The sequence below is a fragment of the Pyrgilauda ruficollis genome, unplaced genomic scaffold, assembly GCF_017590135.1.
Source record: "Pyrgilauda ruficollis isolate IOZ18807 unplaced genomic scaffold, ASM1759013v1 scaffold14, whole genome shotgun sequence".
NCBI lineage: Eukaryota > Metazoa > Chordata > Aves > Passeriformes > Passeridae > Pyrgilauda > Pyrgilauda ruficollis.
The window spans coordinates 3,337,852-3,352,251 of NW_024512543.1; the positions used below are offsets into that span (position 1 = coordinate 3,337,852).

The 14,400-nt window shown below is 35.1% G+C and overlaps 1 protein-coding gene across 1 annotated transcript in view; it reads left to right on the top strand.

Annotated features, from left to right (window-relative positions):
* Positions 1–14,400, top strand: part of PALS1 (protein associated with LIN7 1, MAGUK family member) — a 55,554-nt gene that overhangs the window by 13,670 nt on the left and 27,484 nt on the right. The window contains exon 2 of the mRNA XM_041459830.1: positions 13,070–13,583. Within this exon, the coding sequence (XP_041315764.1) occupies positions 13,217–13,583 (367 nt within the window). The 5' untranslated portion in view covers positions 13,070–13,216. The remainder of the gene's footprint in view (positions 1–13,069; positions 13,584–14,400) is intronic.

Sequence of the window (14,400 nt, forward strand, 5' to 3'; positions counted from 1 at the left end):
AATGCCATCATTTATGGCATGTTTTAGCAATCAGTTTTTCTCAGGCTGACTTCATAATTGTAACACTGTTTCCCAGAATGTTTCAGTATCATAGTGCCAATTGCAGTCTTGTGCATTAACTAGTGTTAGGTTGCTGATTTGTCTCCACCTCTAGAAGAAGACACCCATCTGTGTGGTCTCAGCATGAGGGCAGCATCCCGGATTCTCATTTTGCTGAAGGGTTTACAAAGTAATACTTTCACTCAAGAGTTGATACTGTTGCAATTGTGTAAACATTTTAAGAAAGAAGTACCTTATGCCTAGAATATTATGGTTCTTTTTATTCAAAGTATTAGTATAGTGAAACAGTCAAAGACTAATTTACTGAAGACTTTATTGTTTAACCCAAAGAACTGCCAAATATGTTGTTTACACTCTTAGAAAAGCTTAATTAGGGAAATTTGGCTCTAGAATTCCGAATGTAATAATAATTTGTGTTCAGTTGGATGGCATTGGTGTTCTTATGAAGCTTCAACTTTCTAGTAAGTGTGTTCTAAAGGAGTGTATGCTCAGGTGGTTCTGAATGCTTAGTGAAGACACTGTTACTTCAAGTGGCTATAAATGAGAGAGTTTATAGTTTATGTCTTTGGGATTATTTTGGGACACTGCGTTCTTACATTCTGATTCAAAAATGCCTGTTGGCCAAGCTATAAATATTGGGTAATAAAATGCTGTGATGCTTTCTTTAGAGAGATTTATCAGGTATGTTGGTGTAGTGCATATATATGTGTTTGCATCACTGGTATGTATAACTTGTACAAACTTAATCTTTAGGTATTTGTTTAAGGGGTTGGGTGTGTGATAGATTCTTCTAGGTATTGCCCAATAACTTTTTTGAATGTATTCTTAATGTTTACTGCCCTTTTGTAATGCAAAGATATCCTGCATTCATCAGTTGATGAAAGCATTCTTACCTCTCTTCCCATTTTCCTGTTAAAAAATATTTCAGTTGCTGAGATCTGACATTAGCACCAGGAGGAAATCTTTCCTTAAGAGAAGTTCCCTTATCTTGCATACATTTTTTATTTTAGCTTAAGTTTAATTAACTTTAATTTAATTTTTGTGCACACTCACATCAGTTAAAAGTGATGTCCTAATAACTTACCTCCCTTCTACTTTTCTATTGAGAAACTTGTTTCAGGTGACAAAATAAAAATTTGTGAAAGATGAGGACAAATCAGTGAATTTTGAGCTTGCACGTAGAACTAGGGAGACTGACTGGTTGTTGTATTGTGATTTCCATTTTCTCTTGCTTGTTAACATTTTCTTTAATATTGTTAAGGTTAACATTTTCTTTTCTGGGATTGTGGTAGGTAATATGAGTTTATGGAACCAGTTCTAGTTGTCAGACACTTTTGAAAATTCTAACGATGTGGCAAAACGTATATTTATTTTAGGTTTTTGGGGAGTTGGTTTGTAGGTTTTTTTAAAATAAGAAATTGTGTATATGTTACTATAAGCAAGTGTAAAGTACAGGTTAACATACATTTCACTGTTTATCCTTTTCGCTGGCAGAGAATATTAAGGATGACTGATTTTTTTTTTTTTTTTTTTTGTATGAAAACCGAAGTTCATGATTCAGCTTTCAACTCATGAGTTGGGTGGGGAAAAATGGCTTTAAAGATGCTACCAAAGAAAGAAAACATTTTAAACAAAGTTTATAACACTACTGTTTAAAGAGTCATCTTCACTTTGATTAGTATAACAGTCGAAAAGAAATACTTCCTTAAGTTCCAATTATGTGTTGGAAGTTCATTTCACTAAAAGATTCACTCCATGATCTTAGGCAAAGAAAAGTTTCTGCTGATTCCACTTTTCTAAGTGTTAAATTTTTTATGCTTAACATGATTTGAGAGTTCTGAGGAGGGACTTACGTCACTTAGCTTGCCAGTGTTTTTCCCTGGCTTCCATAGTCATGTTTAATATCTTGGTTCAACAGCTCAAGTGATGACACAGTTTTCTGGACAAGATATTGCACCATTTCATACTACAAAAGTTTTCTTGCCTTCATGTAGAAAGGAGTCTTACATTTCTGTGAATTTATCACAAATTTCGAATGTTTTCTTAATAAAAAAAAAAAAAACAAACGTGCTTTAGCAAAGTTTCAGAAACTGAATGGTCATTCTTTGATTTAGGAAAAGAGTTGAACTGTGAAAAAGCTCTGCAGTCAGTTAGGTACTTGAATTCACTTGGCAGATGTGAGTTTGTTCCTGTCAGGATTTTATTTTGATTTGTGTAACAGATTGTTAACATTAGGCCCAAGAGTCCACTTAGATTTAATAGGAAAGAGAGAGACTCTTTTTATAAGGTACAGAAAGTCTCTAATGTTATGTCTTTATAGCCTTGTGACATTTTCTCATGCATTTTTATTACAAAGTCTAATAATGTAGGTTATTTACAAAGCATTTGATTTTCATATTCTATAGTGAAATTTTGGTCATACTTAACATAAAATATTTTTCTGCACATTTTCAATGTGGCCTCTGTTTTAAGTTACTGCATGGTGTAGGTAGGTACAGCAGGTTTCCCTTATAGTGTGACCCAGAAATCAGCATGAGTTCTTTGGTCATGCTTGGCATTGCTCCTGCAAGTTTAAAAGATCATTGTGATAAGTACTGGGAATGGTGTTTTGTAGTTTTTGTCCATTCTCAGGTGGTTCTCCATATATGAATTCTGTTGTATGCCTGAGGTAGTATTTTTGTTTGTATTAGTGTTTGGCCAGTAGGTGTACTGTTTAATCAGTAGGTGATCTGTTTAATGCCTTCTGCTGCAGAAAGTTAACATCTATCTGTGTTGTTGCTGTCATTTATAAAAACGGGGGGAAAGAAGCTATTGCTTCTGAGTTGTGGGTTATACTATTTACACAAAGATAGTAGAGAATACTAGTTGAGTATCCTCAAGTAATGAATATGCAGAGATGTTCAGATACTGAAATCACCACGTTAAACACTAGGATGATTAATTTATCATTTTCATTTGGGAGGAAATATGCTCAAAAATAAATGTAAATTTTGTGGTGCTTTACACCCACAGTGTTTGAGTATGCTTTTTAAGAGAAACCAATACTTCCCTTTTAACTGCCCTGTTTTCATCATCAGAAAGATATGAAAATGCTTGTAGGTGTGTGGTTGCTTTTCTGTGGTGGTTGTTTTTGGTGGTGTTTTTTTGATTGGTTGGGGTTTTGTGGGGTTTTTTTTGTGTGGGAGTTTTTTTTGTGGGTTTTTCTTTGTTTGCTTGTTTTTGTTGTTTGGGTTTTTTAATAGATTTTGTTTGGGTTGTTAAGGATGAAAAGAATAAGTAGGTGTTGATGAGATTTTTTGTGGGAGGTGAGAAGAGCTCACAGAATATGGTTCCAGAAGATGCAGTCCCGTTTGGACTTGTTTCCCTGCTGCCAGGGCTAGGAATTAGTACTTGTCTTTGTTCTTACCTCTTTACCTCCCTGGTCTCAAAACATGTGCTCCTGACCCTTATGCCAATCTTGTCACCTTTCAGATTATTGTTTTCAATAATCTTCACCTTTCAGATCTGTTCTGGCATGCCAATCTGACCAAAACCAACCAAACAAAAGTATTTTGTGACGTTCTGCAATCTTGTTGAATTAAAATTACTTGGTGACAGATTTGACAGGCTTCAAAACTGTCAGAGAAGGTAATGGCTGTACAACCCAAAAGTGGAGAGCATAAGGGAGCAGTCAGGAGCAAGAGTAATGAGACTGCAGGTCTTTGGCAGCAGCAAACTAGCACAGCTTAACAGTCCAAGGAATCATACTGACAGTCTCTTTTTTGGTGCTTGTCATAAATTCATGAACTACTGATTGTGTTTGGAAGGCTGCAGAAGTAGGACACACTTGAAAGCCTAGTCAGCTTTGTTCTGTTCTAGCAGTTGGCAGTTAGTTATGCACAAACATATGAATTATGTGAGTTCCCTGAAAAAATTGCTGCAATGTTTGCAAATATTAAGTAATGTGACTGACAGTGTGAAGAAACTACAGCACTGCAAATTCTCAACAGTTTTTTCAGCCTGCAGAATGTTGAGTTTTAACTTTCCTATTTGTATTCCCAGGAATGAGAAGCATCCCAGTAGATTTCATGGACATGAATTTGGTTGAGCATAATCCTCTGCAATCTTCAACTGTCACCCATTGGTTCTTTAGTTATCCATTGTTATCCACATTGTTGCCGTAGTTATCCATTGCACTTGTCCTGGCTGAGGAGTTTCTTTCTTCTGTAGTAGCAAGGGCTTCTGTCATTTATGTCTAGCAGGGCATCTCACCATACTAGTAATACTGAAATGGCTAAAAAACTTCATACACACTGCCATGGCTTGTATGCCTTGCTTACAGTTCCCTCCAGAAAAATCAACTACAGATTATGCTAATTAGACAAAGAAAACCTTACACCCATGAAGAGAAAATACTTCTGGAAGTATTTAAAATAATTTTATGTTTTATAATAATAATTTTTATAATAAATAATTTTAAAATTATGCAGCAGTTTTTCAGGGATTTGCTCAGTGAAACAGTCACCATCATCTCAGATGAATTTAGGAATGAAAGTCTTGTGACATCAGAGACCTGAGTAGCTAAAATACTTCGTGCGTTAGGTTTTTTCCCTGTAAATAATTAGAGAAGAGCTCAAATGAAATGTGGTTGTTCTGAGTTTGTGATATGTGATTGTGAATCCTGTGAAGCTGATAGAATAATTATATCGTCTGGTGATTGATGTCCTGTTTTTCAGTCAGAAAAACAAGTCAGAAGATCCTTATCCCGTTCGCCCCCACATACCTATGAGTAACATAGTGACACAACTAATCAGGTTATATCATTGGGGATCATTTAAAAAAAGCTTTTAAAATCATCCCAGACACGCATCCAGTTAATCTTGCAAAATGGAATTGAAAAGAGAGCCTGAGAAGGATAGCCACATGAAAGAAGCTAGCACATGTATCTTTGTTGCATAGTGTTGTAAGATTTTGCTTTTTGCTTTTTTGATTGTACTTGCAAAGGCTATAGCTCAATCATGCAAAATTAGAAGACAGTCTTGGTCCCAGTATAATCTCTGAAGACCGTTGAACTAGATAGCTGACATTTTGGATGAAAGGTTTAGATGAATAGCTGTATTTCCATATTCTTTAGGTGATATTTCTAAATTGAATTTGGCAGATATTGGAGTATTAAAATAAATAAAGAAGACATTAGTCTTTCTTCAGAGTATTGTAAATGTGGCTTAAGAATAACTTGCTGTGGAATACTAAACTAATGCCATTTTGTATGGATTTAAACGTCAGATGAGATGGAAATTGTGGAACATTGGAACTTCAATTTAATTTGGGATTAATTAATTTAGCTTTGGTTCAGCCACCTCTTTGAAGTGACAGTGTCATATACATACTAGTACCCATGAACGTTTGCTATTAATACTGTGTTTTACCTAGTGAAGCAGTGGCAAGCATTGACATTAAAAATAACATGCAAAAAAATATGGGGGTTAAAATGAGACCAGAATACAAGAGCCTGAGCCAACAAGGACACAGTTTCAATGGGGTTGGAGGAATCTTATTAGAGAACTAAAACAGCAGCAGTGTTTTTAATTTCGCAGGGACTATAACCACCGTTTAAAGTGAGGACAGACATATTTACTTTTAAGACAATGAAAGCTGAAGTTTTAGCTGTGAATGGGTGATAAGAAATTACTGTCTTGTTAGCATGCTTCTGGCTGTCCTGTGAGATCTGTTAACAATCCCAGGAATTCTAGGAATTTCTTTACTCTTCGTTTGTTACGCTTGAAGGTTTCTAAGCATTTAAAAAACTACTAAATTAAGATAACTCCTTTTTTCTCATACTATTATGTCATATTTTCACTGCCTCTTGTAGGCACCTATGTTATCCACTCATATCTATATATAAAATAAACGGGTTTTGTCACAGGGATTATGGGTGCTAAAGATCTGATTAGAACTGAGTATTCAAATGTATGCATAGTTGTAGCCTATTAATCTAAGCCATGGTGGGATGCTGGGGTGGTGTATCTGTGTGCTGTTTTGGGGTGATGTGGGCGGCAGGCCGTTTAATGGTCTGTAGTGTTGGATGTTTCTGTGAGCTCTCTTTTGAAACAGCTTTGGGTTTTTTTCAGGTTTTCATTAAGTGCTGCAGAGACTGCCCCCTGCTGTGCTTCTCACCGTGGTTTAGGACTTGTCAGCACAACTGTGTTGAAACTTTATCGAGGATACAAAATATGAACAGAACCTAGAACATAAATACTATGTTACAGAATTGTTTAACTGACCTTCACAAGTGTTTTAATTTTTTTTTGTCTAGCTGTGACTTTTAGCAATAAGCTTCTTTAAACCGACTCTAGTTTGTTTCTGTTGTGATTCCCTCTCACCCCAGCTGTAACTTTATTCTTCTTCCTGTCCATTTTTCATTTGATCCAAAAAGCAGAAATTAATGATGTGTTAGTGTTAATTTAAAACAGAGGGAATTGTGGTTTATGTTTATTCTTAGTGTTTTCAACAATTGTTTCAAATCTCAGTCAATTTAGGAAGCACTTTGTGTAACTGAAAAGAAAAAACGTTGATAAATGCAGTAGAAAAAAGCTTCATGTGGAGTGGTTCTGTGCTATCACATGTATGGCTTGACCTGTGCTATCAATTTTAGCTAATTAAAGGAGCTCACTGTTGCTATGCTAACCAAGAAAGGCTGCTGCTGATAGAACACGCAGCATTTGGCTTTCACGGTGAGATGGGCAGGAATTTAAATAAGCCTTAATTGTTCCTCCCTCTTCATACAACTGCTGCAGAGGTATCTTGCATGTATTTGACTGCAAAGGTGCTGTTGGTGAAAGGAGGTCTGAGTGAGGTGGCTGCTGATTGACATGATGTACATCTCCTGTTGGTGCCTGTTTTTCATGGAAAACACTTAGTTCATATCAGTCTTGTAGGGAGTCACCTTGTGTCTTTTGAAGTTGATAGTGTAGGCCCATTCTTGAGCTGTGACTTTTTTTGATTGGTGATATTGCATTAACAGATAAACAAGCCTAATAAAATCTGATTTCTTAAATAGATTACAGTTCTTAGATGTAATACAAATGTGGTAAAAAAATGTGCTTATATGTCCCAGGTTTGCAGGCTGAGCATTTTGTTTATACTATTTATAAAACTGAAATCTAACCTTAGCATCTGAATGTTCAGTTTCATTTCAATTTCTCTGTGCTTTAATGCTGCAAATTAACATTGCTTTTGTCCTGGTACAAATGTAACTTAGAAACTACTAACAGTGAAAATAATGATCAGTTTGAGGGTTTAGCCCTTTTTGCTGTTGATTCACATATCTTGCACGTTTAAGTGAGCATGGAATGCTAAAACCTCTTGGCATGTCTAAGAGCCCTTTAAATTTCACGTGTTGTACTGAGTTACTCTGCTTGACAGGTGTTATAATGAATTCTGTTTTGAAATTATTAAAGCAAGTGTCAGCTGGATATTAAAGGAAGAGTTTGCTTCCAGTACTAGAGTCTATGCTAGAATATCTAGTTATAGGAAAGAATAGTTTAAATAATAATATTAGACTGAAAAAACAAACCATGCCAGAAAGTAATTTTCTTGAACTTGTTAGAAAGCTAGTGTAAAGATTCTTTTTTCATTACAGATTTTTTTTTTTTTTGGTAAACTAAAGACTAGAGATATCAAGTTGCCATAAATTTTCTAACTTTTACTTATTTTTGCAAAATATCAGCCCATTCCAGGCTATATCAGTTATTTCAGGTACTGTTGAGAGCCATAGGATATATCTGTGAAGTATTTTCTGTCATAAACTCTAATCTTTAACTATCATCAAGTATGGTAGTCATTTTTATGCTGTGCAGCGTGATTTGTGTTGTGTTTTCCTTTATGTAATTACTTTCCAAGTTTCCTAATCTTGCAGATTCACTGAAATCCCATTGAAGAAAAAATGCTGCATAGCAGATGATGCAAGGAAAGCTGGGAATTATTTTTTATTTTCCTACACCGAGCTTCCCTTTGTAGAATTACTGAAGTATTTAACTTTGGTACTTTGTGATTTTTATGGCTTAGGTTTAGCTTGCCTAGAATCTGGAGTACTGAGTAAAAATACCAGAAGACATACTTTTATGTGAGCCATTAATAATAAATGGCAGAGATCTTAGCATAGTTTTATGATCATATTTTATTAGTAGTTCAGATATCAGGAAACATCTTGTATGTGATTTTAATCTAATTTCTAATCCACTTCAACAACCTAGAATTCATCTTCCAGTTGTTTTTAATTAATATTTTAATATACCATGTCTGTTGTAGTATATGGCTTTAAGCTGATGATAAATCCTTGCACTGTGCTGATGTTTAATATTTATTTCTTGTGTTTATATTAAAATTACAAATGTAGGTTGGGCTTTTATACTCTAATCTGTGCCAAAACTAATGAAATTTCACTGGAGGTAAGCACTGAACTTCCTTGCAGTCATTCAGAATTTGCAGCTTTAATGAATTTTAAAAAGGGAACTATCAGGTCTAATCATAGTTCTAGCAATGAAAGAATTTTAAACACTGCTGACATGTAACATACAACCTCAGCCTCCAGAAGATGTAATTTTTGCTCTTTGGAAGTCGCTGAAGCAAAACAAATTTAATTTTACTGTACAGAATTTAGTTGTTAAAGCAATTAGGATTGTTATGCACACCAGCCACAGTCCCCAGGAAGCAAGTGAAAACTTAAACCACCTTAGAGCACTTCTATTTCAGTCTCTGTTAGTATATATTTTATTCTAGCATCTGCCTTGCACACCAAGATGATTGCATTTATGTATGTTTATTCTTTTACTGAGCTTTTGGGGTCTGTGCTTTGTTTAGTGTATTCAGGATGTTTAAAAAGATGGTAGGAGCCTGACATTGTGAAGAATGAAGAATGGTGGCTTGTAAAATACAGTATTTTTGCCAGTAGTTAGTATAGTTACCAATACAGTACTTGTGCTTTTTCTTTAATTTTTCTGTTATGAAATTGCATCAGAGATATGGTTTGTTTGCTGCTCATAATTGCATCCCAGTCAGAGTTTTATATGATGCCCAATGGTGACCAGAGTGAATGAAGTGCAGTTTAACAGCTTTCCTAACATTATCAGTTTTTACAAGTCTTCCTCTGGAGGCCAAAAATAAATGTAATCTGTGAAGAAGAGACTTTCACATACACTTTCCAGGACTGTGTTGGTAAGACTTGTGATACGAAGTTGGACTGAGAGAGTCATAAATCTGGTTTATTTTGGAAAGCTCTGCATGTCATGTGGAAACACTGAGATTCCCCAGTTAGATATCGGCAGTTCAAAGCAAGATGTTCAAAGCCATGATTTAATCCTGTTAAACTTTGGGCAATCAAGCTGTGTAACAGACTCTTGTACATATCTAGAAAGTATAGGAACTGCCACTACCAAGTTCTGAAGTGGAAAGGAATTCTCTTAGTTACAAGTGTTATTATGTGGATTGTACATATGAAATAGTGAAAATTATTGTTATTGAGTAAGTTTGCAAACTTTTCTCCATAGAACTAAATATTAATTTGGTAAAATAAGCTTCTCTTGGACTGAAGATCTGTTTTATTGGATAATCCACAATCTGCAGAGAACAGACTTGGTGTAACAACCTTCCCTTACTGTTGCTGTCACAGAATTTTTAAAATTGCAAAAGGAACCTTCAGAAAGAAAAACCAACAGAACAGTTTCTGAATTTATTCATCTTCTGACTTTTGATGCCATGCATATTGGTTAAAATAAAATTTCCTGTTCCTAATACCTCCCTTAAGCTGAATCTTATTTTTAATTTCAGCTATGCCACACCTTAATTTGAGAATCAAATTAAAGGTTTTATCAGTGTAATATTTTACATTTTGCATCCTTAGGACCATTGTGGAGAGGGACTTGAGAGGTGATCTGGGTTTTTTTCTTTCCTTACATGATTATTTCATTTATTGTAGTAGCATTTTTCCAAAACAGTTGGAGATGAGGATTTGTGGTGTCTGATGCAGACCTGAGACAACAGGAAGGAGGAGAAGAGCTTAGTTTTGGAAGGGGTCACCCATTATCAGAAGTTCTTTGGTTAAAGGAAGTTGTTCAGCATTCCAGATTTGCAGCATGCTTATGCTTTTATGGATTACCAGCTAGTTTATATCTGGGGTCAGCTTTTGTGTATTTGGTTTGATGTTTCCATAAGGTCAAATTTTAGGTTGCCTGATAGTGTGATATTTTGTATCATCTTTTGTATAATCTGAGCATTATTCTTTTGCTGTACTGTTTATTGCTGGTTTTAGAAGTATCTAGCTTTCTGAGATACCAGAAATACTTTTTATATAAAATGACAAAATTCTTAAATTGTCACTGTGGTTTTCTGACTGTTGTTGTTAAAGTGTGACTGCCAAGAGAGCTCTGATTTTCTGTAGCTTTAGTTTCTTTTTTATTTGCTTGACTCGGATCTTGAATACTGAAAGTAGGCAGCTATTATCACAGGTGACTTAAATGTCTTGGTACGCAGTTCAAAGAATTTATATGCCCTTTGTGTCTTGCACACAGTTTATGCTGGAAATGTGAGCAGTGTTACTAAGGTTGCCTGTTACTCCAGACTCTATTTTTCTCTTGTCTTTAGTTCACATTATTAAACTAAAGAGATTTTAAATCTTCTCACTCTATATACAGATATGAGTTTTTGGTGGGCCATTTTTGTAGCTGGCACTTGAAATTTGATGGAGGATATGTAGCTAATCCCACTGTAAATATTCTTGACCAGCTTTTAAGCATTGGCCATCAACTCAATTTTCTGATAATTCTTTCTGATTAAGATTCACTAGAGAGTGTGACATCATTTAGCTTACACATGATTGAGTATAAAATTGTGTTTTACTTCTTACAGATCCTCACACCCTGTTTTTACTTTTTTAGTGCTGATTAAATAGATATTATTCATCCCCACAGCACCTTATTCATTGTTTCAGCACCTGTTGGTTGTACCCTATAGACTCAGGAATGTGAGTTTTCTTTCAGCTTGTCAGAGTTGAAAAGAGATGAGTGTAGCTTTGAAAAGTTTCAGTGTTCAGACAAGCTATGGCCAACACAATTTGAATTTAAAAGAATTTGTATTATCTTCAGTCCACAGCTAAAATAGTGGTCTTTGCAATTGTATTGTTCCTAATGAGGCTTCCTTTTTGGGGATTGGTATTTCTGTACAGATAATTTGCCTTTTCAGAAGGGGAAGTGCAGCTTCCTGAGGATCATTTTGCTAAATTTTTATCCACCTTTCTCTGAATTTCACAGAACTTTTTCTTAAAGTGGTGTTTTATATAACCCTGTCTAAGTGCTAATTTTGTGTTGCTTTATTCTTTGAAAAGCTGTTCTGAGTTGGGCACTAACTGAAGGATTTACAGACACTGAGTAATCGTGGGGTACTTGCAGTGCTAGCCCCAGTACCATGCAGGTTTTGATCAACTTTTTTTGCCTAGTTTTTTTCCTGAATGTGTGAATGCTGAGTATTGGATGTTGAGCAGTGGAGTGCAATTAAGTACCTTATAAGGGCACAAAAAGAATTTTTACTGCCACAGAAATGCTTTAATTTAATTTTCTTATCGGGAAGATTTTAGTAATAACTATTTTAGTAGCAGGGGCTAGAGATGAAACAAGTAAGGGAAATAATTTTGTTGTTGCTGTATGCTGTGCGCTACTCCTCATGAAAATGAAAAGCTCTACATTTTTAGAATTGCAAGCTGGCAAAAACTTGTGTAGGAGTTTCTATTGCTGCTTCTCCCAAGCAGAGCTATAGATATTTAATTTTCAATTTAATTACAGCATAAACATCCTTCCCTTCCTCCTCCAAACACAAACATTTGGTATAAGAATGTAGGTGATTTTGGATTTTGGTTTTCTGGGTTTTTTTTTTCTGTCTTGGTGCTTCTGGTGTGTAATAAAACTTAGAGATATTTCATATTATGTCCTTTCAGTAAATTTAAAAAAAGTGATAAAATGTAACTTGAAAAATTAAGTCTATTGGTGATATAGTATGCAACTGTTTGTTAATTTTATGGCCTTTTAATTGGACAGATTGTGGATAACGATCACTGACAGAAAGGCAGTGTGGTATAAAACACACACTTACATGTATTATATGTAAGAGATGAGTGGTTATATTTATCAGGACACCTAAGCTCTTTAGCCTGAATCATCAGAAATAAGAAACTAGGTTAAGGTAGTAGTATAACTACACACTACTACTGTGTAGTATAGTGGAATGTCATAGTTGACTGTGGAGATTAATTATTATTCTCTGTCAAATCTGTATGTCTGTACTCCCACACAAGGATTTTAACTCTTGTATTTAATCCTTCCTGCTTTAATGCATACCTATGGGAAGTATTAAGAGTAGCTGCTAAACAGAATTGTCCAAACCCTTATCCTAGGATTTTATCTGTACTTGTAATTGTGTAAGTGCAGCTCCTGTCTGCTTTAGATAGTATCTTTTGGATTAACTCTATGTCAGACCTGCCTTCTCTGAATCCAGGAAGCAATGTTTACATCAAATGCCTCAATTTATAAACAAAAAATGCAAATATCTTTGCTTGTGTTCAGCATACTCAACTACTTAGGAACATGTTGTTTATAACAAGTTTTTCATATTTAGTGTCTGCAGGATTGTTAGCATGGTTTGTGTTGGAATTTTTAAGAATGAAAGTACAAATTAAAACTTGAGTGAGAACTCTCTGAAAACTGCTTATTTGCAGTTGTGTTAAGTACAGAATCACCATGGTTTTCACTTGGGAATAAAAGATTTTGACATTATTTTGACACTGTTCATGTTTGCACAATGCTCCTTTTCTGACATTGGCACCTGAAGTCTACCAAAATATGTGAAACAGATTTGTGAGGATTCTGTAGTTCTTAGTAGGGGAAGAACCACTATGTAAATTTGGATGCAAAGTTCCATTGTTCTGATGCCTGGGGACCTTAGGTGTTTTCTTATTTGTCCAATGTAATATATCTCTCATTAGATTTTTCTCCTGGATGCCTCTTCAAGTGTCTTGTGATGGAAGGGAAATATTTTTGAATCTATAATGGATTTTACACAATATTGTAACACAAACTGGCCTAATAGCAGCATTTTGCTTTGAAGAGCATAAGCATAATTACAAATAATCATGACAACTTCTCATATGAATGGACATATCACAGAAGACTCTGACAGTGAAGCAAAAAATGTGGATCTTGTGTCTCCTGAGGAGCCTCAGAAGCACAGAGAAATGGCTGTTGATTGCCCTGGGGACTTGGGCTCCAGGATGATGCCCATGCGGCGCAGTGCTCAACTGGAGCGAATCCGCCAGCAACAGGAGGACATAAGGCGCAGACGAGAAGAAGAGGGAAGGAAACAAGAACTGGACCTTACTGCTTCCATGAGGCTAAAGAAACTAGCACAAATTCCTCCTAAAACTGGAATAGATAATCCAATATTTGACACAGAAGAAGGGATTGTTTTGGAGAGTCCTCATTACACTGTGAAAACACTAGGTAGGTAAAATGCAGCGAGTAGGCCAATGGAGTAAAGATTTGTTTGATATTAATGCTCTTTTAGGTCACTGGAAACCTAATTTAGATAATTTTTCATAAATAAATTTAAAGTCTTCTTGTCCTTCAGATTTGTGGTGGTTTGGGATATTTTTATTTAGCCAAACATCAGGCTATGTGCCTTAGCAAGTGACTTTTCAAAACTGATCCATTTGGGGAACAGTAAAATACCTTGTGGATGATAATTAATTAAGTCAGTGTCTCTATCTTCTTAAGATTGAGGAAAACCATGTAAGTAATACCCAATTTTATGGTGTTTGATGAAATGTAGACCAGAATAAGGAATGAACAATTCACAGTTGTCATTTAAAATAAAGGGTTGTTGACACTTCAGGGAGAAACGTGCTAGTGCTTTTTTCCCATTCTGTCTTGCATTATCAATTACCACCTGATAAAAATATTGCACCAATACATCTCTTAAAGTATTGGTGTTGATTATGAAAATCTGTTTAGGCATTGATGAAAATGTAATGTTAATAATTTTTTAAGAAATGGATGCTGAAATTTTTCGTTTCATAGTTGTCATTGTTTTAATTATGGTTGCTTAGAGAAAGTTTCTAACCTTTCTTCCTCAAACATAAGTATTTTAAATAAAATGTGTGTCATTAGAGTAAAGAAGATGCACTGGGAATCCATGGAAGTCTGTTCAGTTTTCAAAATCCATACCTGTTCAAAGATCCAGATTGCTTTAAAAAGACAGCCTTTTTTTCTGGGTTGCACCAAAATTCCTTGATTTTTTTTTCTTTCTTATTGGCTGGTA